Source organism: Salvelinus alpinus, chromosome 24 (genome assembly GCF_045679555.1).
Source record: "Salvelinus alpinus chromosome 24, SLU_Salpinus.1, whole genome shotgun sequence".
Taxonomy (NCBI): Eukaryota; Metazoa; Chordata; class Actinopteri; order Salmoniformes; family Salmonidae; genus Salvelinus; species Salvelinus alpinus.
The window spans coordinates 49,029,927-49,057,644 of record NC_092109.1 but is presented as its reverse complement, the minus strand read 5'-3'; the positions used below and the strand labels follow the sequence as shown (position 1 = coordinate 49,057,644).

The 27,718-nt window shown below is 43.8% G+C and overlaps 1 protein-coding gene across 1 annotated transcript in view; it reads right to left on the bottom strand.

Annotated features, from left to right (window-relative positions):
- LOC139551924 (V-set and immunoglobulin domain-containing protein 10-like 2) overlaps nt 1–27,718 on the bottom strand; it is a 170,543-nt gene that overhangs the window by 27,368 nt on the left and 115,457 nt on the right. The window contains exons 9-14 of the mRNA XM_071363262.1: nt 21,952–22,032; nt 21,686–21,865; nt 14,284–14,426; nt 1,523–1,530; nt 1,144–1,286; nt 733–965 (exon numbers count right to left, since the gene is read on the bottom strand). Of these exons, the coding sequence (XP_071219363.1) occupies nt 733–965; nt 1,144–1,286; nt 1,523–1,530; nt 14,284–14,426; nt 21,686–21,865; nt 21,952–22,032 (788 nt within the window). The remainder of the gene's footprint in view (nt 1–732; nt 966–1,143; nt 1,287–1,522; nt 1,531–14,283; nt 14,427–21,685; nt 21,866–21,951; nt 22,033–27,718) is intronic.

The window sequence follows — 27,718 nt, the reverse complement described above, 5'->3', positions numbered from 1 at the left end:
TATTTACTTGTGACGCTATGCTAGGCTATGCTAGTCAGCTTTTTTACTGTGGGGGGTGCTCCCGGATCCGGGACAGTAGTTTTAACATTATAATTACATCATTTCACAAATAGTTTCATCTTTACTAATTCATTTTATACAAGAATTAGATGCAAACCCCATAACTGAGAAATGTACATATTCAGAGATATAGTTATGTGTGTTTCCGATCCTCTCTGAGGTCTCTAAATTAAACGTATTCATCATTCCCATCCCTTAAGTGTCCACGGACCATTCCCACCTTCTCACAAGTGGACAATTTGTTTCATATTCCCATTTTGGGGATTTAGGAGTTCGCCACATGAAATCCTTTGTTCTCTCTGTGTCTTTCTATCTGCATGACCAGGGGGACAGAGTCTCTGCCAGGAACTTACGACCTGAGATAACAGAACCTGGATGTCCTGATCTATACCCAGAAAGGGCCACGTTATGACAACAACTATCATGGTGTCTACTAGATAGACCTCAACTATCAGGGTATCTACTAGATAGAACACAACAATCGTGGTGTCTACTAGATAGATCACAACTTTCCGGGTATCTACTAGATAGATCACAACCATCAGGGTATCTACTAGATAGAACACAAATATCATGGTATCTACTGGAACAACATAAACTTTCTTATTCCATGCAGAATAACAGAATTGTATTATTCTGTGTCTGCCCCCCCCAACTCTCTTTCTGGCTCACCTCTTGGTCAGCAGAATCTGCACCAGCCTCCTCTCTGTCCTTTTCTTTTTCCTCCTCTCCTCTCCTTCTCCCTGGTGCCTCCTCTAGTCTGTGGTCAAGTATGAACCCAGTCAGCCCTCCTCCCTCTCCTCCTTCTCCCTCTCCCTCGATCTGCCACTCCAGCTCCACCTCTCTGCGCTGCCGACTGCTGTAAACCAGCCTTACCAGGGTCACATTGGGAGGCATGGGGTATCCTGAGAGGGGGAGAGGGCAGGGAGACAGAGAGGATGGGGGAGGGGGGTGGGTCAAAGAGAGAGAAGGGGATGAGAGGAGGAGGTACAGTAGAACAGTAATGAAATAGCCATTCAGTTCATCAGAAAACCATTTCGTTTTGTTTTGTGGGTGTACAGACTAAAGCTTTATTGATCTTACTCTTGACCAGTAACGTAACAGGGATCTCGGCCCCTCCCACAGCGTTGCTAGCGGAGCACCAGTATTGGCCGTTGTCTGTTGTTCCATCCGTCTCTAGGACCGTCAGGTTGGTCCACGCAGCTGCACGACGCAGCACATACTTCCTGGTTGTGGCCAGGGCTTCCTGGACTTCCTGTCAAACAACCAATCACCTTTTAATTCTACACGTTACTTCCTGTGAATCAACCAATCATATTTTAACTCTACTTGTCACAGGTAGTTCTGCAGTTAATTAAACAAAGTATACAGCAGATATCTATGTATCTTCACATTTTCATAACCTTTTTCTGTATTTTGTATTTATTATGGATCCCCATTAGCTGCTGCCAGGGCAGCACACTCTGTGCCCTCAGGCCCCTACTCCACCACTACCACATATCTACAGTACTAAATCCATGTGTATGTATAGTGTGTGTGCGTGTGCGTGTGCGTGTGTGTGTGTGTATGCGTGTGTGTGTGTGCGTGTGTGTGTGCCAATGTTTGTGTTGTTTCACAGTCCCCGCAGTTCCATAAGGTGTTTTAATTAATCCGTTTTTAAATCTAATTTTACTGCTGGCATGAGTTACTTGATGTGGAATAGAGTTCCATGTAGTCATGGCTCTATGTAGTACTTTGCGTCTCCCATAGTCTGTTCTGGACTTGGGGACTGTGAAGAGACCTCTTGTGGCATGTCTTGTGGGGTATGCATGGGTGTCCGAGCTGTGTGCAGTAGTTTAGACAGACAGCTAGGTGCTTTCAACATGTCAATACCTCTCATAAATAAAAGTAGCAATGAAGTCAATCTCTCCTCCACTTTCAGCCAGGCGAGAGTGACATGCATATTATTAATATCAGCTCTCTGTGTACATCCAAGGGCTAGCCGTGCTGCCCTGTTCTGAGCTAAATACAATTTTCCTAAGTCCTTTTTTGTGGCATCTGCCCACACGACTGAACAGTAGTCAAGGTGCAACAAAACTAGGGCCTGTAGGACCTGCCTTGTTGATAGTGTTGTTAAAAGGCAGAGCATCACTTTATTATAGACAGACTTCCCCCCCATCTTATCTACTACTGCATCAATATGTTTTGACCATCTAGGGTTAATCCAAGCAGTTTAGTCATCTCAACTTGCTCAATTTCCACATTATATATTACAAGATTTAGTTGAGGTTTAGGTTTTAGTGAGTGTTTAGTTCCAAATACAATGCTTTCAGTTTTAGAAATGTTTAGGGCTAACTTATTCCTTGCCACCCACTCTGAAACGAACTGCATCTTTTTGTTGAGTGTTGCAGTCATTTCAGTCGCTGTAGTAGCTGACATGTATAGTGTTGAGTCATCCACACACATAGACACTCTGGCTTTACTCAAAGTTAGTGGCATGTCGTTAGTAAAAATTGAAAAAAGCAAGGGCCTAAACAGCTACCCTGGGAATTCTTGATTCTAACTGGATTATATTTGAGAGGCTTCCATAAAAGAACACCCTCTGTGTTCTGTTAGACAAGTAACTCTTTATCCTCATTATAGCAGGGGGTGTAAAGCCATAACACAGAACACGTTTTTCTAGCAGCAGACTGTGATTGATAAAGTCAAAAGCTGCACTGAAGTCTAAGAAGACAGCCCCCCCCAATAAATGTATCATCAATTTCTCTCAGCCAATCATCAGTCATTTGTGTTAGTGCTGGGATTGTTGAGTGTCCTTCCCTATAAGCATGCTGAAATTCGGTTGTCAATTTGTTTACTGTGAAATAGTGTTGTATCTTGTCAAACACATTTTTTTCCAGAAGTTTACTAAGGGTTGGTAACAGGCTGATTGGTCGGCTATTTAAGCCAGTAAAGGGGGCTTTACTATTCTTGGGTAGCGAAAGGACTTTAGCTTCCCTCCAGGCCTGAGGGCACAAGCTCTCTAGTAGGCTTAAATTAAAGATGTGGCAAATACATAGGAGTGGCAATATATTCTGCTATTATCCTCAGTAATTTTCCATCCAGATTTTCAGATACCGGTGGCTTGTCATTGTTGATAGATAACAATATTTTTTCACCTCTTCCTCACTGACTTTATGGAATTCAAAAGTCCAATTCTTGTCTTTTATAATTTGATCAGATATACTTGGATGTGTAGTGTCAGCATTTGTTGCTGGCATGTCATCCCTAAGTTTGCTTGTCTTGCCAATGAAAAAGTCACTAAAGTAGTTTGCAATATCAGTGGGCTTTGTGAGGAACGAGCCATCTGATTCAGTGAATGAAGGAGCCAAGTTGGCTTTTTTCCCCAGAATTTCACTTAAGATGCCCCAAAGCTTTTTACTATAATTCTTTATTTGATTTATCTTTGTTTCATAGTGTAGTTTATTTTTATTTTTATTTAGTTTAGTCACATGATTCTTAATTTGCAGTATGTTTGCCAATCAGATGGGCTACTAGACTTAATTGCCATACCTTTTGCCTTATCCCTCTCAAACATAAAATGTTAAAATTCTTCATCAATCCACGGGGATTTAACAGTTTTTGCAGTAATTTTCTTAATGGGTGTTTATTAGTAACTGGAATAAGTCGTTTCTCAAATGCGCCGAGTGCAGCGTCTGGTTGCTCCTCATTACCCACCACAGACCAGCAGCGTCTGGTTGCTCCTCATTACCCACCACAGACCAGCAGCGTCTGGTTGCTCCTCATTACACACCACAGACCAGCAGCGTCTGGTTGCTCCTCATTACCCACCACAGACCAGCAGCGTCTGGTTGCTCCTCATTACACACCACAGACCAGCAGCGTCTGGTTGCTCCTCATTACACACCACAGACCAGCAGCGTCTGGTTGCTCCTCATTACCCACCACAGACCAGCAGCGTCTGGTTGCTCCTCATTACACACCACAGACCAGCAGCGTCTGGTTGCTCCTCATTACACACCACAGACCAGCAGTGTCTGGTTGCTCCTCATTACACACCACAGACCAGCAGCGTCTGGTTGCTCCTCATTACACACCACAGACCAGCAGCGTCTGGTTGCTCCTCATTACACACCACAGACCAGCAGCGTCTGGTTGCTCCTCATTACCCACCACAGACCAGCAGCGTCTGGTTGCTCCTCATTACACACCACAGACCAGCAGCGTCTGGTTGCTCCTCATTACACACCACAGACCAGCAGCGTCTGGTTGCTCCTCATTACCCACCACAGACCAGCAGCGTCTGGTTGCTCCTCATTACACACCACAGACCAGCAGCGTCTGGTTGCTCCTCATTACACACCACAGACCAGCAGCGTCTGGTTGCTCCTCATTACACACCACAGACCAGCAGCGTCTGGTTGCTCCTCATTACACACCACAGACCAGCAGCGTCTGGTTGCTCCTCATTACACACCACAGACCAGCAGCGTCTGGTTGTTCCTCGTTAAACACCACAGACCAGCAGCGTCTGGTTGCTCCTCATTACACACCACAGACCAGCAGCGTCTGGTTGCTCCTCATTACCCACCACAGACCAGCAGCGTCTGGTTGCTCCTCATTACACACCACAGACCAGCAGCGTCTGGTTGCTCCTCATTACACACCACAGACCAGCAGCGTCTGGTTGCTCCTCATTACCCACCACAGACCAGCAGCGTCTGGTTGCTCCTCATTACACACCACAGACCAGCAGCGTCTGGTTGCTCCTCATTACACACCACAGACCAGCAGCGTCTGGTTGCTCCTCATTACACACCACAGACCAGCAGCGTCTGGTTGCTCCTCATTACACACCACAGACCAGCAGCGTCTGGTTGCTCCTCATTACACACCACAGACCAGCAGCGTCTGGTTGTTCCTCGTTAAACACCACAGACCAGCAGCGTCTGGTTGCTCCTCATTACACACCACAGACCAGCAGCGTCTGGTTGCTCCTCATTACCCACCACAGACCAGCAGCGTCTGGTTGCTCCTCATTACACACCACAGACCAGCAGCGTCTGGTTGCTCCTCATTACACACCACAGACCAGCAGCGTCTGGTTGCTCCTCATTACCCACCACAGACCAGCAGCGTCTGGTTGCTCCTCATTACACACCACAGACCAGCAGCGTCTGGTTGCTCCTCATTACACACCACAGACCAGCAGCGTCTGGTTGCTCCTCATTACACACCACAGACCAGCAGCGTCTGGTTGCTCCTCATTACACACCACAGACCAGCAGCGTCTGGTTGCTCCTCATTACACACCACGGACCAGCAGCGTCTGGTTGCTCCTCATTACACACCACAGACCAGCAGCGTCTGGTTGCTCCTCATTACACACCACAGACCAGCAGCGTCTGGTTGCTCCTCATTACACACCACAGACCAGCAGCGTCTGGTTGCTCCTCATTACACACCACAGACCAGCAGCGTCTGGTTGCTCCTCATTACACACCACAGACCAGCAGCGTCTGGTTGCTCCTCATTACACACCACAAATCATCAACATATGAATCACTACAAAACCTATTGTATGACCTCTTATAAACTATATTAGGCCCAGCCTTTGGAACTTTGGTTTTCCTAGAAACGGCTATTATATTGTGATCACTACATCCTATGGATGTGGATACTGCTTTAAAGCAAATATCTGCAGCATTAGTAAAGATGAGATCAATACATGTTGATGATTTAATTCCTGTGCTGTTTGTAACTACCCTGTTAGGTTGACTGACAACCTGATCCAGGTTGCAGGCACTGGTCACAGTTTGAAGTTTTTTCCTGAGTGGGCAATTTGATGATAGCCAGTCAATATTTAAATCATCCAGAAAATATACCTCTTTGTTGATATCACATACATTATCAAGCATTTCACACATATTATCCAGATACTGACTGTTAGCACTTGGTGGTCTATAGCAGCTTCCCACCAGAATAGGCTTTAGGTGAGGCAGATGAACCTGTAGCCATATTACTTCAACAGTATTTAACATTAGATCGTCTCTAAGCTTTACAGGAATGTGGTTCTGAATATAGACCGCAACACCGCCTCCGTTGGCATTTCTGTCATTTTGGTAGATGTTATAACCATGTATTGCTACCACTGTATCATCAAAGGTATTATCTATGTGAGTTTCAGAGATAGTCAGAATATGAAGGTAATCTGTTATACGAAAGTTATTGACTTCATCGACCTTGTTTCTTAGGCTACAAATGTTAATATGGGCTATTTTTAGCACTTTTCTGGTTGTTGATTGTTTTTAATGCTTTACTGGGAAGCTTATCAGAGGTAGACTTACTCATGTGATTTACATTGGAGCTGATAGTGCAGGGTGAACTGCATAAAGTGGTCTTCCTGCTATTGCACACCGCCTCAGTGCTAACAGTGTAAATCTGGTTTATAGGCTCATGATTACTGCTTACAATAACTGTAGGACAAACAGATGTATTCTGCGCAATTAGGGGTGCATAAATTAAATTACTTACATTGTGTTTGCCAATGCCCCTAAGATCATGTACATTTGATGCAGCATTATTATTATTTTTATTATCTTCTTATGGCTTGGGGGCAGTATTGAGTAGCTTGGATTAATAAGGTGCCCAGAGTAAACTGCCTGCTACTCAGGCCCAGAAGCTAAGATGTGCATAGTATTAGACTGTTGACATGTAGTGGAAGCCGTAGGAAGTGCAACCAGACCAAATTTACACTGTATATTGGATAGGCAAAGAGTTGAAAAACTACAAACCTCGGATTTCCCACTTCTTGGTTGGATTTTTTCTCAGGTTTTTGCCTGCCATATGAGTTCTGTTATATTCACAGACATCATTCAAACAGTTTTAGAAACTTCAGAGTGTTTTCTATCCAATACTAATAATAATATGCATATATTAGCAACTGGGACTGAGGAGCAGGCCATTTACTCTGGGCGCCTCTGGGCACCTTTCATCCAAGATACTCTATACTGCCCCTGCAGCCATAAGAAGTTAAGTGTTGGGGCCTCCCGGGTGGCGCAGTGGTCTAGGGCACTGCATCGCAGTGCTAGCTGCGCCACCAGAGTCTCTGGGTTCGCGTCCAGGCTCTGTCGCGACCGGGAGGTCCGTGGGGCGACGCACAAGTGGCGTAGCGTCATCCGGGTTAGGGAGGGTTTGGCCGGTAGGGATATCCTTGTCTCATCGCGCTCCAGCGACTCCTGTGGCGGGCCGGGCGCAGTGCGTGCTAACCAAGGGGGCCAGGTACACAGTGTTTCCTCCGACACATTGGTGCGGCTGGCTTCCGGGTTGGAGGCGCGCTGTGTTAAGAAGCAGTGCGGCTTGGTTGGGTTGTGCTTCGGAGGACGCATGGCTTTCGACCTTCGTCTCTCCCGAGCCCGTACGGGAGTTGTAGCGATGAGACAAGATAGTAATTACTAGCGATTGGATACCACGAAAAATTGGGGAGAAAATGGGATAAAATCTTTAAAAAATAAAAAAATAAGTTAAGTGTTGATGCCGTAGCATGCATGTAAATAATATCCCCATAATCTATAACAGACATAAAAGTAGCTTGCACAATTTGTCTTCTATTTGTAGAGGACAAACATGTCCTGTTTCTATAGAGGAAGCCTAGCTTGATTTTTAGCCGTTTACAAAGTTCGTCAATATGCATTTTAAAAGACAGTTTATCATCCAACCATATCCCTATGTATTTATATGCAGAGACCTGATTAATTCGAGAACCATCTAAGCTTGTAAGTGCAAGTGTATTTCAACCAACTTTTTGAACCTATTAAAAATCATAAAATGTGTTTTCTTTGCATTTAAAACAAGTTTCAGCTGTATAAAAGACCCTTGTAATATCTTACAATCTGTCTCCAATAGTGATAATGCTTGGTCAGCCGTTGAAGCGATAGAGTACATGACAGTGTCAACAGCATATAAATGAATTTGACACTTTCTTATCTCATCACCGATATTGTTGATGTACAGAGTGAACAGTAATGGACCAAGTATAGAACATTGTGGGACCCCTTTAACCAACTCCAATGGCTTTGGCAGGGAAGTCAAGGAGTTTCCTCGTTTAAGTGAGTTAACAGTTTTCCAGAATTTTGCGGGATCACCAGCAGGCTCTGTCATAGCATCAAGAAAATACCTAGATTTTGCCATATTTATTCCTCCGGTCCATTTATTTCTCAATTGCCTAAAAAGCAGCCAATCAGCTGTTTCACCAGTTTTCCTCGCCAAGACCCATAATTGATTATTTTGCAGAAAAAGGATTTCAAATCACAAGCGAACCAAGGATCTGTTCGATTTTTTACCCTAAGTCGCTTTAACGGGGCGTGTTTGTCAGCCATGAAGGTAAAAATTGTTGAAAAAAAAGAGAATGCTAAAACTGGGTCGATTATGCAGTTTACGGATAAAAGCTCTGAATAATAAAGGTCACGGATAACGGCTTGCTCTGAGAAGTGTTTATAGTTTCTCTTTAGAATTATATGGGGGTCAGGGTTTTTAGCCTAGTATCTCTGATTCATGCAATAGGGCAGTGATTACTGATGTCATTAGCAAATAACCCAATAGCTATATATTTGTGAGGTGTATTGTCAAGATAAGGGTTAGGGTTAGGTTCTATTAATGTAGATTTTTGGGGGTATTTTGGATTAGGATGGGTGACAACTCATTGTCACAAGGGTAGGGGTTATTTGAGCTGGTCTTGGATCATTTGCCAGTCATTGTTTCAACGCAGCCTTGAAATGCGTGGACAGAGTCCAGGAGCCAAGATGATAAACCTAGTGCCTCAAAGTACTTTATAGTAATCTAGACCCTAAAGCACTTTACAGTAGCCCATCCTAGACGCCCAAAGTATTTTCCAGTAACTTGAACCACCAAAGTACTTTACAGTAGCCCAGCCTAGACCCTAAAAGTACTTAAAAGTAACTCAGATCCAAAAGTATGTCAGGTAGCCTAGTGGTTAGAGCTTTGGGCTAGTAACCAAAAGGTTGCTGGATTGAATCCTGAGCTGACAAGGTAAAAATCTGTTGTTCTGCCCCTGAGCAAGGCAGTTAACCCACTGGGTGCCGAAGACGTGGATGTCGATTATGGAGGGGGGGGGCCTCCCACACCTCTCTGAATCAGAGGCCCCTTATTTCCTTTCTTCTATAGAGCTCCATTTTTATGGAATGGTCTGCCTATCCATGTGAGAGACGCACACTCGGTCTCAACCTTTAACTCTTTATTGAAGATTCATCTCTTCAGTAGGTCATATGATTGAGTGTAGTCTGAAGGTGAACGGAAAGGCTCTGGAGCAACGAACCGCCCTTGCTGTCTCTGCCTGGCCGGTTCCCCTCTCTCCACTAGGATTCTCTGCCTCAAACCCTATTACAGGGGCTGAGTCACTGGCTTACTGGTGCTCTTCCATGCCGTCCCTAGGAGGGGTGCATCACTTGAATGGGTTGAGTCACTGACGTGATCTTCCTGTCCGGGTTGGCGCCCCCCTTGGGTTTGTGCCATGGGGGAGATCTTTGTGGGCTATACTGGGCCTTGTCTCAGGATGGTAAGTTGGTGGTTGAAGGTATCCCTCTAGTGGTGTGGGGGCTGTGGCAAAGTGGGTGGAGTTATATCCTACCTGTTTGGCCAAGTCTTATATGTGTGAATTTAAGTATGCTCTCTCTCTCTCTCTCTCTCTCTCTCTCTCTCTCTCTCTCTCTCTCTCTCTCTCTCTCTCTCTCTCTCTCTCTCTCTCTCTCTCTCTCTCTCTCTCTCTCTCTCTCTCTCTCTCTCTCTCTCTCTCCCTCTCCCTCTCCCTCTCTCTCAGCAGAAAACAGACCTGCTGTTTTCAACTCTCTAGAGACAGCAGGAGCGGTAGAGATACTCTGAATGATCAGCTATGAAAAGCCAACTGAAATTTACTCCTGAGGTGCTGACCTGTTGCACCCTCGACAACCACTGTGATTATTATTATTTGACCCTGCTGGTCATCTATGAAAATTTGAATAGCTTGGTCATGTTTTGTTATAATCGCTACCTGGCACAGCCAGAAGAGGACTGGCCACCCCTCATAGCCTGGTTCCTCTGTAGGTTTCTTCCTAGGTTCTGGACTGGAGTTTGTCCTAGTCACCATGCTTCTACACCTGCATTGCTTGCTGTTTGATGTTTTAGACTGGGTTTCTGTACAGCATTTTGTGACATCAGCTGTCACGCCCTGGCCTTAGTTATCTTTATTTTCTGTAATATTTTGGTTAGGTCAGGGTGTGACAGGGGGGATGTTTGTGTTTTTGTCTTGTCTTGGGTGGTTGTAGAGTCTAGGGGGTTTTGTTAGAGTGTTTGTGTTGAGTGTAGGTGTCTAGGTATGTCTATGGTTGCCTGAATGGTTCTCAATCAGAGACAGCTGTCATTCATTTGTCTCTGATTGGGAGCCATATTTAAGGCAGCCATAGGCATTGGGCTGTTGTGGGTAATTGTCTATGTTTAACGTTTGTAGCTTATGTATGCACTAACGTTTGTAGCTTCACGGTCGTTTGTTGTTTTGTTTTGTAAAAGTGTTCGTTTTTCGTGTTTCGTCTTCGCTAAATAAAAGAAGATGTATTTCTCTCACGCTGCGCCTTGGTCCACTCTACCTCATTACGACGATCGTGACATCAGCCGATGTAAGGGCTTTGTGGTATCCCAGGAGGTCTACCCCGGGGGATGGTAATAGAGGGGAGGTACTTGAGGCGACGTTTGCTCCCTCTGCTGGCAATACGGGAGCTGGGCACCCCGACACGGACAGCTAAGTGGTGGTAATTAGAGGAAAGTGCCAACCAACCGTGGAGGCTAAATAAAAGGAGCACGATGGTGCACCATGGGAGAGAAGGGAGAGAGACGGACACCAGTTAAGAGAGAGAAAACCTAAGTTATTTCTTTGATATATTTATTTTCTGTCTTAGTAAAGTGTTTTTTGCGGACTAAAGCCTTCCTGTCGCTGTGTCAATCTCTGCACACTCAACCCAACACCCCATGTTTACCATAGCTTTATGTATAAATAAATTTGAATGATTTCCAGTGAAGTGAAATCTCAACACCACAGCATACAATTACATTCTAGATGATTCTGTGCTTTCAACTTTATGGCAACAGTTTGGGGAGTGTAAGGGAGTGCGGCAGGGAAGTCAGGCGCAGGAGAGCAAAACTTGGTAATCAACGGAGCAGTTTTATTCATAAAACCACCAGTAACCAGAACCACAAACAAATGGGTACAAAACCCGTTGCGCACCAGAGAAAACGTGCACATGCACTTACAATAAACAATTCCGCACAAAGACATGGGGCGAACAGAGGGTTAAATACACAACATGTAATGAGGGAAATTGAGACCAGGTGTGTGAGAAGACAAGACAAAACAAATGGAAAATGAAAAGTGGATCGATAATGGCTAGAAGACCGGCGATGCCAGTCGTGATAGGGAGGCTGTTACAGCAGCAAAGGGGGGACCAGGTCCATAGTGATGACTATTATTAAATGAGATGTTCGACGAGTAGGCGTCAACATACCTTTGGTAATGTAATGCACTTTATGGTAGCCTGGCCTGGACCCTCAAAGTACTTTACAGTAATCTAGACCCTCAAAGTACTTTACAGGAGTCTAGACCCCTGAAGTAATTTACAAAAGCCTGGCCTAGACCCTCAAAGTACTTTACATTAACCTAGACCACCAATATTCTTTACAGTATTTTTGTATTGTATTTATTATGGATCCCCATTAGCCAAGGCAGCAGCTACTTTTCCTGGGGTCCGGCAAAATGTAGGCAGTTATACAATTTTAAAAACATTGCAATACATTCCTTACAGAATTCACAACACACTAAGTATGTGCCGTCAGGCCCATAATCCACTACCACATATCTACAATGTAAAATCCATGTGTATGTGTGTGTATACAGTGATCCCTCGCCACTTCGCGGTTCACTTATCGCGGATTCGCTATTTCGCGGATTTTCATAATGCATTTTTTTTTTTTTTTTGGTGCATTGTGCTCTGCATTCTGATTCGCTAAAAACTCACTCCCGCTTCTTGTATCAAAACATGCTACGAATTGTGCTATCATTTTGTCGTCTCGTGCAGTTATGTGTACGTACATAAAACAGCTTGGCAAATTTACATTAAGTTGGCCAAATTATCTTGTAATTTCGAACATCTCCTAAACCCATAATGTCGACGAAACGGCCTACACGTGAGTCACTGTATTTGTATACATGTAATAGTTGCTAATTGTAAAAAAAAAAAAGGTTTTCTATTTCGCGGATTTCACTTATCGCGGGTCATTTTCGGAACGTAACCCCCGCGATAAACGAGGGATTACTGTAGTGCGTATATTATGATGTGTGTGTATCCATGTGTCTGTGCCTATGTTTGTGTTGCTTCACAGTCCCCGTGGTTCCATAAGATGTATTTTTACCTGCTTTTTAAATCTGATTCTACAGCTTGCATCAGTTACGAGATGTGGAATAGAGTTCCATGTAGTCATGGCTCTATGTAGAACTTGGGCACCTTCCCAAGTTCTCTCACGTCACCCCGCTCCTCCGCTCTCTCCACTGGCTTCCAGTTGAAGCTCGCATCCGCTACAAGACCATGGTGCTTGCCTACGGAGCTGTGAGGGGAACGGCACATCCGTACCTTCAGGCTCTGATCAGGCCCTACACCCAAACAAGGGCACTGCGTTCATCCACCTCTGGCCTGCTCGCCTCCCTACCTCTGAGGAAGTACAGTTCCCGCTCAGCCCAGTCAAAACTGTTCGCTGCTCTGGCACCCCAATGGTGGAACAAACTCCCTCACGACGCCAGGTCAGCGGAGTCAATCACCACCTTCCGGAGACACCTGAAACCCCACCTCTTTAAGGAATACCTAGGATAGGATAAAGTAATCCTTCTAACCCCCCCCCCCTTAAAAGAGTTAGATGCACTATTGTAAAGTGGTTGTTCCACTGGATATCATAAGGTGAATGCACCAATTTGTAAGTCGCTCTGGATAAGAGCGTCTGCTAAATGACTTAAATGTAAAATGTAAAAATGTAGTACTGTGCGCCTCCCATAGTCTGTTCTGGACTTGGGGACTGTGAAGAGACCTCTGGTGGCATGTCTTGTGGGGTATGTATGGGTGTCCGAGCTGTGTGCTAGTATATTAAACAGTCAGCTCGGTACCTTCATCTTGTCAACACCTCTTACAAAAACAAGTAATGAGGAAGTAAATCTCTCCTCCACTTTGAGCCATGAGAAATGGACATGCATTAATATTAGCTCTCTGTGTACTTTTAAGGGACAGCTGTGCTGCCCTGTTCTTAGCCAGTTTAATTTTCCCAAGTCCCCCTTTGTGGCACATGACCACACAACTGAACAGTAGTCCAGTTGCGACAAAACCAGGCCTGTAGGACCTGCCTTGTTGATAGTGTTGTTAAGAAGGCAGAGCAGCACTTTATTATGGACAGACTTCTTCCCATCTTAGCTACTGTTGTATCAATATGTTTTGACCATGACAGTTTACAATCATGGGCTACTCCAATTAGTTTAGTCACCTCACTCTTGCTCAATTTCCTAATTATTTATTGCGAGATGTAGTTGAGGTTTAGGGTTTAGTGAATGATTTGTCCCAAATACAATGCTTTTAGTTTTGGAAATATTTAGGACTAACTAATTCCTTGCTACCCATTCTGAAACTAACTGCAGCTCTTTGTAAGTGTTGCAGTCATTTCAGTCGCTGTAGTAGCTGATGTGTATAGTTTTGAGTCATCCGCGTATGTAGACACACTTGCCTTACTCAAAGCCAGTCGCATGTCATTAGTAAAGATTGAAATAAGCAAGGGGCCTAAATAGCTACCCTGGGGAATTCCTGATTCTAACTGGATTATGTTTGAGAGGCTTGAATTAAAGAACACCCTCTGTGTTCTGTTATGCAAGTAACTCTTTATCCTCAATATAGGAGGGGGTGTAAAGCCATAACACTTGTTAACCAGTTATTAACCAACAGTACTCTTGCCTAGACCCTCAAAATACTTTATTGTTAGCTAGACGCCCAAAATTATTTACAGTACCCTTGCCTAGGCCCTCAAAATACTTTACAATAACTTAGACGCCAAAGTACTTCACAGCAGCCTGGCCAAACCCTCAAAGTACTGTACAGTAACCTGGCCTATATTCGCAAAGAGTTAGCAGCAGGTAATTGGCACCAGATTCAGAGGGGGCAGGGCATGTACCTGTATGACTTCTTGTCTGCGGTTGTTGAACCAGACGATCTGATTGACCGGGGGATAGTTAGCTTGCAGGATACAGGTGAGCTGGACATCACTGCCCTCAAACACAGACACCACACTACGCTGGGTCAACAAGACTGGAGCCTCTACACACACACACACACACACACACACACACACACACACACACACACACACACACACACACACACACACACACACACACACACACACACACACACACACACACACACACACACACACACAAACAGAGAGAGAGAGAGTCAATCACTGTATTTTAATATACAGACACCATGTAAACCCAGTACATGTCTATTATACTGTTAGTTAAACCCAGTAGATGTCTACTAGACTATTAGTTAAACCCAGTACATGTCAATTAAACTGTTAGTTAAACCCGGTAGATGTCTATCCAACTGATAGTTAAACCAATGTACATGTCTATTACACTGTTAGTTAAACCCAGTACATGTCTATTAGACTGTTAGTTAAACCCAGTACATGTCTATTAGACTGTTAGTTAAACCCAGTACATGTCTCTTATACTGTTAGTTAAACCAGTACATGTCTATTATACTGTTAGTTAAACCCAGTACATGTCTATTAGACTGTTAGTTAAACCCAGTACATGTCTATTAGACTGTTAGTTAAACCAGTACATGTCTTTTAGACTGTTAGTACATGTCTATTAGACTGTTAGTTAGACCCAGTATATGTCTAATAGACTGTTATGGAGGGCGGCATTCGCAAAAAACTGAAAGCGCCAGCCACCGCATTTAACTATGGAAAGAGGTCAGGCGATACGGCTGAATATAAACAGTGTAATTATTCCATCCGCAAGGCAATCAAACAAGCAAAATGCCGGCACAGGGACAAGGTGGAGTCGCAGTTTAACGGCTCAGACACGAGACGTATGTGGCAGGGTTTACAGGAAATCACAGACTACAAAAACAAAACCAGCCACGCCACGGATACCGACGTCAAGCTTCCAGACAAACTAAATACCTTCATTGCCCACTTTGAGGATAATACAGTGCCACCGTCGCGGCTCGCTAACTAAGTCTGCGCCCCTCCCCCCCTCTTTCTCCGTTGCTGATGTGAGTAAAACATTTAAACATGTTAACCCTCGCAAGGCTGTCCTCAGAGCATGCGCAGACCACCTGGCTGGTGTATTAATTGACATATTTAATCGCTCCCTACCCCAGTCTGTTGTCCCCAGATGCTTCAAGATGGCTACCATTCTTCCTGCACCCAAGAAGGCAAAGATAACTGAACTAAATGACTACCGCTGCGTAGCACTCACTTCTGTCATCATGAAGTGCTTTGAGAGACTAGTCAAGGATCATATCACCGCCACCTTACCGGCCACCCTAGACCCACTTCAGTTTGCATACCGCCCCAACAGGTCCACAGATGACGCAATCACCATCACACTGTACACTGCCCTATCCCATCTGGACAAAAATAATACCTATGTAAGAATGCTGTTCATTGACTACAGCTCAGCATTCAACACCATAGTACCCTCCAAGCTCATCATCAAGCTTCAGGCCCTGGGTCTCAACCCATCCCTGTGCAACTGGGTCCTGGACTTTCTGAGGAGAGGATCGTGGACTTCAGGAAACAACAGTGGGAGCATCCCCCTATCCACATCTAAGGGTCAGCAGTGGAGAAGGTGGAAAGTTTTAAGTTCCTTAGCGAACACATCAGGGACAAACTGTAATGGTCCACCCAAACAGACAGTGTGGTGAAGAAGGCACAACAGCGCCTCTTCAACCTCAGGAGGCTGAAGAAATTTGGCTTGTTACCCAAAACCCTGACAAACTTTTAAAGATGCACAATCGAGAGCATCCTGTCGGGCTGTATCACAGCCTGGTACGGCAACTGCTCCGCCCTCAACCACAAGGCTCTCCAGAGGGTGGTGAGGTCTGCACAACGCATCACCGGGGGCAACCTACCTGCCCTCCATGACACCTACAGCACCCGATGTCACAAAAAGGCCAAAAAGATCATCAAGTACAACAACCACCCGAGCCACTGCCTGTTCACCCCGCTATCATCCAGATGGCGAGGTCAGTACAGGTGCATCAAAGCTGGGACCGAGAGACTGAAAAACAGCTTCTATCTCAAGGCCATCAGACTGTTAACTTTTACTGCCTCAGAAACCCGGATCCGGGAGCACCCCCCACCCCCCACACACTGATTAGCATAGATAGCATAGCTTCAGAAGTAGATAGTAGCATCTAAATATCATTAAATCACAAGTCCAAGACACCAGATGAAAGATACAGATCTTGTGAATAAAGCCACCATTTCAGATTTTTAAAATGTTTTACAGGGAAGACAAAATATGTAAATCTATTAGCTAAACACGTTAGCAAAATACACCACTATTCTAACTCCATCAGTTTCTTACTCCTTCAGGTGCTATCACCAATTCGGCTCAACTAAGATATTGATAGCCAATAACCTATAAAAAAAACCATCAGATGACAGTCTGATAACATATTCATGGTATAGGATAGTTTTTGTTAGAAAAAAGTGCATATTTCAGGTAGAAATCACAGTTTACAATTGCACCGACCATCACAAATCCACTAGAATTACTAGATAGAGCAACGTGTATGACCAATTTACTCATCATAAAACATTTCATAAAAATAGACAAAGCATAGCAATGGAAAGACCCAGTTCTTGTGATTTCAGACCATATTTCAGATTTTCTAAGCGTTTTTCAGCGAAAACACAATAAATCGATAAGTTAGCATACTACATGTTCCAACGTTACCAGAGCATCGATTCCAGCCAAAGAGCGCTATAACGTAACCACCGCCAAAAGATATTAATTTTTTCACTAACCTTCTCAGAATTCTTCCGATGACACTCCTGTAACATCATTTTACAACATACATATACAGTTTGTTCGAAAAGGTGCATATTTAGCCATACAAAACCGTGGTTACACAATGAAAATACTAGGAAATCAAGCCTCAATATGTCTGACGTCATCTATCAGAGTGATCTAGTTTAATTAAAAGCTAATCATATACTTGACTAAAAAATACAGGGTTGACAGGAATCGAAAGACAAATTAGTTCTTAATGCAACCGCTGATTTACATTTTTAAAATTATCCTTACTTTTCAATACAGGGTTGGCCAAGTGAAGCTATACCAAACAAAATGGCGATGTATGCGTTTAAAATATTTCGACAGAAACACGGTTTATCATATTAAATATTGCTTACTTTGAGCTGATCTTCCATCATATTCTTGGGCAATGTATCCTTTCTATGTTATAAACGTCTTTTGGTCGATAGATGTCCTCTGTCCTTCGAAATGTCCATCACCAACGACCGACACCCTAAAGCGTGTCCAAACTTTCAGAGTGCACGACAAAGAAATTCCTCAAAATCGCACTAAACGGATATAAATTGATATAAAACGGTTAAAATTCACTACATTATGATGTTTTTAACAACTATAACGACTGAAAACATGACCGGAGAAATACTGCTGGTTAGAAAACGATTTGGAACGAGGCAGGTCCGATGGCCTTCACGCTTGAGGCGCACGTTGAGAAAGAGGGGTCTCTGTACATTTTTGTCATTTATAATGGCTGTGAACGTCCCATAGACTTCATTGAAAACGTGATGACGTACAGACACCCAGAGGAAGACGTAGGTAGTGTCGGTTTCTTCATAGCATTCACTGTGGCCTTATAAACAGACCCCAGATCAGAGGTAAAAATTTCTGAAATCTGAACCCTGTCATGAAAAGTGCTGTAGAAATTGTTCTGTACCACTCAGAGACAAAATTTCAACTCCTATAGAAACTATAGACTGTTTTCTATCCAATAATAACAATAATATGCATATTGTACGATCAAGAATTGAGTACGAGGCAGTTTAATTTGGAAATGTAAAAAAGAAAATAATGCTAACAGCTCCCCCTATTGACAAAAGGTTAAACAGCCATCACTAACTCAGAGAGGCTGCTGCCCAATATTGAGACCCAATCACTGGACACTTTAATAAATGGATCACTAGTCACTTTAAACAATTCCACTCTAAATAATGCCACTTCAATAATGTCTACAAATCTTACATAACTCATATCACATGCATATACTGTTTTGAGACCCAATCACTGGACACTTTAATACATGGATCACTAGTCACTTTAAAGGATGGGGGCGCTGTTGTGGCTATTTATGCTAATCGTGTAATTTTTTGAAACGGCTTCCCACAAAGTTCTTGATCGTACAATATGCATATTATTATTATTATTGGATAGAAAACAGTCTATAGTTTCTATAGGAGTTGAAATTTTGTCTCTAAGTGGAACAGAGCCCATTCTACAGCAATTTCCCTGACATGGATTCAGATTTCAGAAATGTTGGCCACTGCTCTGGAGTCAGTTAAAAGGGCACTGTTATTGATATGACTATACGGACACTGCTTACGTCTTCCCCTGGATGTCTTTACGTGATGACGATTTGAATCAGGTCGATTGCGCGTTCACAGGCACTATAAATTAAAATACCCTGAGGCTAGTCAGTCTTTTGGAGCTGCGTCAAGCGCCTAGAGGCCACCGACCCGCACCTGTTCCAAGCATTAGTGGAGGGAGTAATATTACTCGGGTCATGTTTCTACTCGTTATGGGAGTTAAAAACATCATAAGGTAGTTAATTTAAAGCGTTTTATAGCAATTTATATCCGTTTAGTGCGATTTTGGGACATTTATTTCTGAAACGCTGTGAGTTGCTGGGCACGCTTCCAGTTCATCCCGAACGCAGTTGGCATTTCCACATGGCAAGAGGACAGCTTTCCACCAAAAGACGATTGGACCCAAGAAAGGATCCTTTGCCCAAGATACCGATGGAAGAACAGCTCAAAGTAGGACATTTTTATTATGATAAATCGTGTTTCTGTCGAAAAGTGTTAGTGGCTTCGGACGCCATGTTTTTTGACGTAGCTTCGCTTGGCGCAAGCTGTATTGAAAAGTAAGGATAATTTAAAAAATGTAATTCCGCGATTGTATTAAGAATTAAATTGTCTATCAATCCCTGTCCACCCTATATTTTTTAGTCACGTTTATGAGTATTTATGTATAAGAGTAGATCACTGTCTAAGTGGCGCACAGACTTTTTCTGACCAGCTGAGCTACATTTCACATTGTCTAACCATGATTTTGGTGGCTAAATATAAACATTTTCGATCAAACTCTATATGGATTGTGTAATATGATGTTACAGGAGTGTCATCTGAAGAATTCTGAGAAGGTTAGTGAAAAAATTAATATATTTTGGCGATGTTTACTTTTATCGCTCACTTTGGCTAGAATCAATGCTGGGCTGCTATGTGCTATGTGCTATGCTAATATAACGATTTATTGTGTTTTCGCTGTAAGACACTTAGAAAATCTGAAATATTGTCTGTATTCACAGGATCTGTGTCTTTCGATTCGTGTATGCTGTGTATTTTTACGAAATGTTTGATGATTAGTAAGTAGGTAAACACGTTGCTCTAAGTAGTTTTTCTATTCCATTTGTGACGGTGGGTGCAATTGTAAACTATGATATCTACCTGAAATATGCACTTTTTTCTAACAAAACCTATCCCATACCATAAATATGTTATCAGACTGTCATCTGATGAGTTTTTTTATTGGTTAGGGGCTATAAATATCTTAGTTTAGCCGAATTGGTGATAGCTACTGGTGTTGGTGGACAAATAAAAGATGGTGGATTATGCTAATGTGTTTTTAGGTAATAGATGTACATCTTTACATATTGTGTCTTCCCTGTAAAACATTTTAAAAATCGGACATGTTGACTGGATTCACAAGATCTGTGTCTTTCATTAGCTGTATTGGACTTTAATGTGTGAAAGTTAAATATTTTAAAAAAATATTGTTTTTGAATTTCGCGGCACTGGTTTTTCAGTGGGGGTGGGGGGGGAGTGCCGCTAGCGGCACTCTCATCCTAGACAGGTTAAACAATGCCACTTTAAATAATGCCACTTTAATAATGTTTACATATCTTACATTACTCATATCACATGTATTTACTGTATTTATACCATCTACTGCACCTTGCCTATGCCGCTCGGCCATCACTCATCCATATATTTATATGTACATATTCTCCTTCATCCCTTTAGATTTGTGGGTATTAGGTAGTTGTTGGGAATTGTTAGATTAGTTGTTCAATATTACTGCACTGTTGGAACTTGTGGAGGATGAATCAGAATTAGTTGGGTAACATAGATAAATAAGATGTTTTATTTTCATAATATGCTTATGTGAGATAATATGCTTATGTCATTAGATTGTCTCCCTTTGGACTATACTGTTGGCAGTTGCACTTTTCCCTTCTCAGCTAGGGAAAAGTCACTTGGGGCCCAGAGAGGGGAGAGGTCAGGCTTGTCTTTTACATGTCTGGTAATATGCAGAATATCAGAAAGGGAGAGGTCAGAATGGAACATTGTCTTCATATGTGAATGTATCTGTTAAACCATGTGAAGGGATGGCGTGATTAAGGGGGAACCAATTATCTCTTTGCTCCACAATGTCTGTACGCCAGTCACTCCCTCCTTTTCCCATTGGCAGTGTATGGGAGTGTCTGGAACCATTGTATGTCCCCTCTGATGTTGCACTTATCTTGAGATAGTATATGACCTAGAGGCTCACTCCCCTCCGTGAGCTTGTCCAGGAGTGGGGTGTACTTGAGATGGGAGTATCTAGAGTTGACAATTGATATATGCAATTGCATGAGTTGGTGTTTTTGTACTATGAAGTACCAGGAACAAGATTAGAACCTCGTCTTAGAGACCAAACTGAACGATGATTTATAGCTAATGCTATCTGGCTATGGGATACTCCTTTCTCAAGTAAAAGGCCCTTTGTGAAGTTTTCCTAAGATCTGTGGTTCGTCATGTAAGTTGAGAGGGGTGTATCTTGGCTATAAAAGATCTTGGTATTATTTTGTAAGCACTCTCAGAATTCATTATAGACACTGAATGTATCTTAGAGTTAAAGGGCTATGGTGAAGCTCATATTATTAAAAGATGAAGTTTAAGTATAACTCTGACTGGTGTCCTCATTTGGTAATACAGGAAATTGCCACGACAAACTAGAAGCACAATAATTTTGCTACACTTGCATTAACATCTGCTAACCATGTGTATGTGACCAATAAACTTTGAAATAGGGTATTATTATATTTTTTTACTATCCCAAACGCCCCAAGCTTAACGAGTTGGAATTAATTTCTAAACGGTTGATTCTTTATCCAAAACCTGTAACCACGTGGAAAGAGTCCATGATTTTTCAAAAATTTACCTGAAACCGTAAGACCTTATTGGTTTGTGTGTATGTGCTTACCCAGTCTAAGGCTGCAGGTCCTGGTGTATGTGTCCAGGGGGTGTTTGGCGTAGCAGGTGTAGGCCTGTCCATCCTGGGTGGAGTTAGAACGAAGTACCAGGATGTTGGAGGTCTCCACTCCTTGGCCCCTGCCCTCTCCTTTAGGCCCCTCCCACCACACTATGGACCTGGGAGACCCACCTACAATACAATATTATTATTTCTGTTATTGTTGTGATTGTGGATGTTGTTGTGGTGTTAGTGGTTGTTGTGATGGTCATGGTTACCTTCCCAGGAGCAGGACAGCAGCAGGTATTGGTTCTTACCGGTGGCATAAGCAGAACACACTGGCTCACCATAAGGAGACCCTGAGAGAGAGAGAGAGAGAGAGAGAGAGAGAGAGAGAGAGAGAGAGAGAGAGAGAGAGAGAGAGAGAGAGAGAGAGAGAGAGAGAGAGAGAGAGAGAGAGAGAGAGAGAGAGAGAGAGAGACTTTTAAATAATCTTGTAAGTGCATGTGCACGTTTTTTCTGGTGTGCGACGGGTTTTGTACCCATTTGTTTGTGGTTCTGGTTACCGGTGGTTTTATGAATAAAACTGCTCCGTTGATTACCAAGTTTTGCTCTCCTGCGCCTGACTTCCCTGCCGCACTCCCTTACACTCCCCAAACTGTTGCCATAAAGTTGAAAGCACAGAATCATCTAGAATGTAATTGTATGCTGTGGTGTTGAGATTTCACTTCACTGGAAATCAATCAAATTTATTTATACATAAAGCTATGGTAAACATGGGGTGTTGGGTTGAGTGTGCAGAGATTGACACAGCGACAGGAAGGCTTTAGTCCGCAAAAAACACTTTACTAAGACAGAAAATAAATATATCAAAGAAATAACTTAGGTTTTCTCTCTCTTAACTGGTGTCCGTCTCTCTCCCTACTCTCCCACGGTGCACCATCGTGCTCCTTTTATTTAGCCTCCACGGTTGGTTGGCACTTTCCTCTAATTACCACCACTTAGCTGTCCGTGTCGGGGTGCCCAGCTCCCGTATTGCCAGCAGAGGGAGCAAACGTCGCCTCAAGTACCTCCCCTCTATTACCATCCCCCGGGGTAGACCTCCTGGGATACCACAAAGCCCTTCTTACATCGGCTGATGTCACAAAATGCTGTACAGAAACCCAGTCTAAAACATCAAACAGCAAGCAATGCAGGTGTAGAAGCATGGTGACTAGGACAAACTCCAGTCCAGAACCTAGGAAGAAACCTACAGAGGAACCAGGCTATGAGGGGTGGCCAGTCCTCTTCTGGCTGTGCCAGGTAGCGATTATAACAAAACATGGCCAATCTATTCAAATTTTCATAGATGACCAGCAGGGTCAAATAATAATAATCACAGTGGTTGTCGAGGGTGCAACAGGTCAGCACCTCAGGAGTAAATTTCAGTTGGCTTTTCATAGCTGATCATTCAGAGTATCTCTACCGCTCCTGCTGTCTCTAGAGAGTTGAAAACAGCAGGTCTGTTTTCTGCTGAGAGAGAGAGAGAGAGAGAGAGAGAGAGAGAGAGAGAGAGAGAGAGAGAGAGAGAGAGAGAGAGAGAGAGAGAGAGAGAGAGAGAGAGAGAGAGAGAGAGAGAGAGAGAGAGAGAGAGAGAGAGAGAGAGAGACTTTTAAATAATCTTTATTGGGAGCCTACCACACAATAAATACTCATACAAAACCACAGTTACACATCAATCAAAAACACAACTTGTCAGAACCCGGTGCGAGAAACAGTCACTTAATAATTGGCAGAACCCAGAAGATGAGGCAGACACAGCAGTACTAGAGATGGTGGTTTAATGAAAAATGGATATCCTCCAAAATACAACGAAAAATCCACAAAGTGGTAAAAAACAGCAGGGAAAAACAAACCTCAAAAGACTACTCAAATAATAAACAAGAACAAAACCAGAGAACCTCTGGAAAATCCAACAAGAGAAAAGTCTATATAAAACAAGGCTTGGGCAGGGGCTGGGTGCTAACTTACAAACACTGAGCAAGGAACTAAGGAACACACAGGGTTTAAATACTAACAAGGGAATGACTTACAGGTGCAAACAATAATTGGAGCAAGAAAAACAAAAGGTACAAAAAAGGTGCAAGGGGGACATCTAGTGAACAAAACCTAAACAGTCCTGGCCAAAACCTGACACAACTCCAACTCCTCCTCCACAGTAACTAAACACAACAGCCTCTGAATACCCCATATACTCAAAAACAGATCAATATTGTTGACAAGTTTATAATAGGCAAACTCAACCCTTAGTCTCGCTGCCAACATTCCCTCCAGCATTCCCACCACATCCACAGACCCCTGTCCCCGAATACTGTTCTTTCGGATCTTCCATATCGCAAATTTTGCTGGCCCTAACACAAAATTAAGCAACACAACTACACCCTTTTGACTGAACCTGTACTTTGGCCCAAATATATACAGTTGGGAAGAGAAAACCTCTCCCAACGTTGAGAACCAGTCAGTGATCAGGTCAATCATCCCGACCAACCTGGGACACAGTAAAAACAGGTGTGCCAGAGTTTCAGACTCTGCACAGAATGGACACCCTTCCCCAACAGTAGGGTCCAGGTGTACCAGATGCATGTTGGTGGCTATAGCTCCATGTATTATCCTCCATTGGAGGTCAGCTGTCCTCTTATCAATCGGCAGTTTGTATAATGATCGCCAACAGCCTTTTGGGGAAGCACCTGGACCAAGCACACCCGCCCACCTCGTCAATTTTACCCCTTCCAGGGAAGAGGCATGGGACACCTTTACACATATTCTGTACATGGCCTTCTTTCCCACCTCCTTGAACTACCCCAGCTCCGGGGTATCGAAGGAAAGCAGCATCCCCACGTCCTCCTTGAATGCCCCCACCGCAGCACTAACAATCAGTGCAGGGAACACATAATCCAGACCCTCCTTCCACCGATCAGAATTGGAAGTGTCAGTCACATACTGACGATGAAGCACTGGCAAGGAGTCACAGACCTCAGCGACGACCTTCCTCAGTAGGCGAGATGATCGGATCCCCGCTCTTTCTCCCAGCTCCTCCAACGATCTGCTCCTGCTCTGCATCAGATGACCCAGCTTGGTGCACCCCACACCTAAAAGGCATGAACGCAGGCTGGCTGAACCCAGAGCACTGGACTGGATGGCAGTGTTATAAAAAAGAGGCTCTTCAAAAAGCCACATCCCTGGTGGCGTGCAGGCCTTACGGGACTTGACAAGAACCCTCCAAGCCTGCATAACAGACTCATAAAATGGAGTCAGGCCATGCAACTCACTCCGTTCCAGCTTTAAGAGGAAAAGGTGCTTGTCTAAGCCCAAACAGCCCGCTCTACTCATCAGTGTGTAGGCTGTGTCGACCCAGCTAGAACCGTCACTGTACAACAGTCTCTGGGCTGCTTGAAGCCGGAAAGCCATGATCCTAGAGGAAATGTCCACCAGGCCTTGCCCCCCCCTCGTGCAGTGGCAGGTACAGGGCTGCAGCTTTGATCCAGTGTTGTCCAGACCAGAAGAAATTGACAAGGGTCCTCTGAAGCTCGTGTATCAGACCCTTTGGTGGCTGCAAAATCATTAGTCTGTGCCACAGGGTAGAGGCAGCAAGATTATTAATTACCAGTACCCTTCCCCTATATGACAACTGGGGTAGCACCCATTTCCATCTTGACAGTCTGGCACACACTTTCTCCACTACACCCTCCCAGTTCTTTTCCTGAATTACATCAGAGCCTAGAAAAACACCCAATGTCTTCATCCCATCTCTGCCCCACTGAAGCCCCCCTGGTAACCGTGGAGCGGACCCCGTCTGAAGCTGACCTGCCCACAGCGCTTCACTCTTTCCCCATTTGACTCTAGCTGAGGAGGCACCCTCATACACCTTTAAAGCGTTTGAGAGAACCTTAACATCCTCAGCCCCTGTAATAAAAACTGTCACGTCATCTGCATACGCAGACAGTACTATCGTGGGACCCTTCATTACACCTGGCACAGAGAAACTAGTAAGCTTCGCTCTTAAAAAACAAAGCATTGGTTCAATCGCCTGACTATATAACTGCCCTGAAATTGGGCATCCCTGCCTGATGCCCCTTTGGACAGGGATGGGGCAACTCAAACCACCCCCCACCTTCACCATACACGAGGCCCCAGCATACAGTAAATTCATCCAAGACAAAAAAACATCCCCAAACCCAAAGGCTTTAATCGTTTTAAACAAGTACTGGTGGTCCACACGGTCAAAAGCCTTCTCCTGATCCAAAGAAAGTAAACCCACATTTACATCAGACAGTTTACAAATGTCTAAAACATCTCTTATCAAAAACAAGTTGTCAACAATTGAGCGATCAGGTACACAGTAGGACTGGTCCTTGTGGACCAACAATCCCAGATACTCTTTCAACCTGTTTGAGAGACATTTAGAAACAATTTTGTATTCTGCGCACAGCAAAGCAACAGGTCTCCAATTTTTTATGAGAGCCAAATCCCCCTTTTTTGGCAACAGTGAAAGCACCGCACATTGACAGGATACAGGAAGAGAACCCTCATGAAAAGATTCACACACCACTTCATAAAAATCCTCCCCAATAGACCCCCAAAAGTGCTTATAGAACTCAGATGGTAAACCATCAATGCCAGGGGCTTGGCCTGCTGAGAACTGCATAACTGCTGTGGACAGCTCTTGCAGTGTAATGTCAGAGTCCAATGCGACTCTCTGTTCAGGTCCCAATTGAGGAAGACCGTGTAACAACTGTTCAGTACACAGAGAGTCACAATCCTCCGCCTTATAGAGGGCAGAGTAGAAATCCACGGCATGTTGACGCATTTCACTGTCATCCGTGGTCACCTTCCCATCAGGGAGACGAAGGCAGACCATCTGTTTACGTTGTAAAGTCGACTGTCCAAGGTTAAAAAAAAAAGCACTAGGAGCATCCATATCCTTGAGGGAAGCGAAACGAGACCTAATCAAGGCACCTTTCACTCTTTCATGCAGAAACGACCTCAGTTCATGTCTCTTGTCCTGTAAGTTCATGACTAGTCCAGGGTCGTTCTGAGTGAGCAGCTTCAATTCAATTGATTTTATGTCCTGTTCAAGGGCCTTGATAGTCTCTTTAACTTCAATTTGAGACAGAGCAGTATACTGTTGACAACATAATCGTATTTGGGCCTTCCCAACATCCCACCATTGTCTCAAGGACTCAAATTTCCCTTTTTTAACCCTCCATTTTTCACAAAACAACAAAAACCTTTCACAAAACTTGACATCATGTAACAATTTAACATTAAAATACCAGTAAGGTGATGACCTTCGTGGACAGAACAAGTGAATATCAACAGTAACAATATGATGATCAGAGAAACCCACAGGAGTAATGGCTCACCTTCCAACCCTACTACAGTATTGATCAGATACGTACAACCTGTCTAACCTTGCTGCACTGACACGACCTTCATTAACCTTTATCCATGTGTACTGCCTAACTTTTGCATTCCTTACTCTCCACACATCAGAAAGCTCAAACTCAGTTAATAGGCCAGACAGGAAAGTGGCTGACCGCAGGTGAGGTTCTTCAGCGGTGCGATCAACAGTAAAATCCACTGTACAGTTCCAGTCCCCCCCTAAAACCATACACCCCTCTTGGTCACACTGTCTTAAGGTTTCTTTTATTTGATCAAACACAACAAGACTCTCTGTACCCTCATTAGGAGCATAAACATTCAAAAACACAAACAAAAACCCCATAACATCCACCTTGACCAATAAAACCCGACCCTTGACAATCTCTGTTGTAGATATCACAGTCACCCCTAAACCTGAGGAAAACAAGATGGCCACCCCAGCACTGAAATTAGTACCATGACTGAGTACATGCTGCCCCTCCCACCACATACCCCAGTCAACCTCATTTTCCTCATCACTATGTGTCTCCTGTAGGAAAACTACAATAAGCCTTTTCTGTTTAATTACTTCTAATACCCAAGCCCTCTTATTCCTGTCCCTTCCCCCATTAATATTGAGAGAAC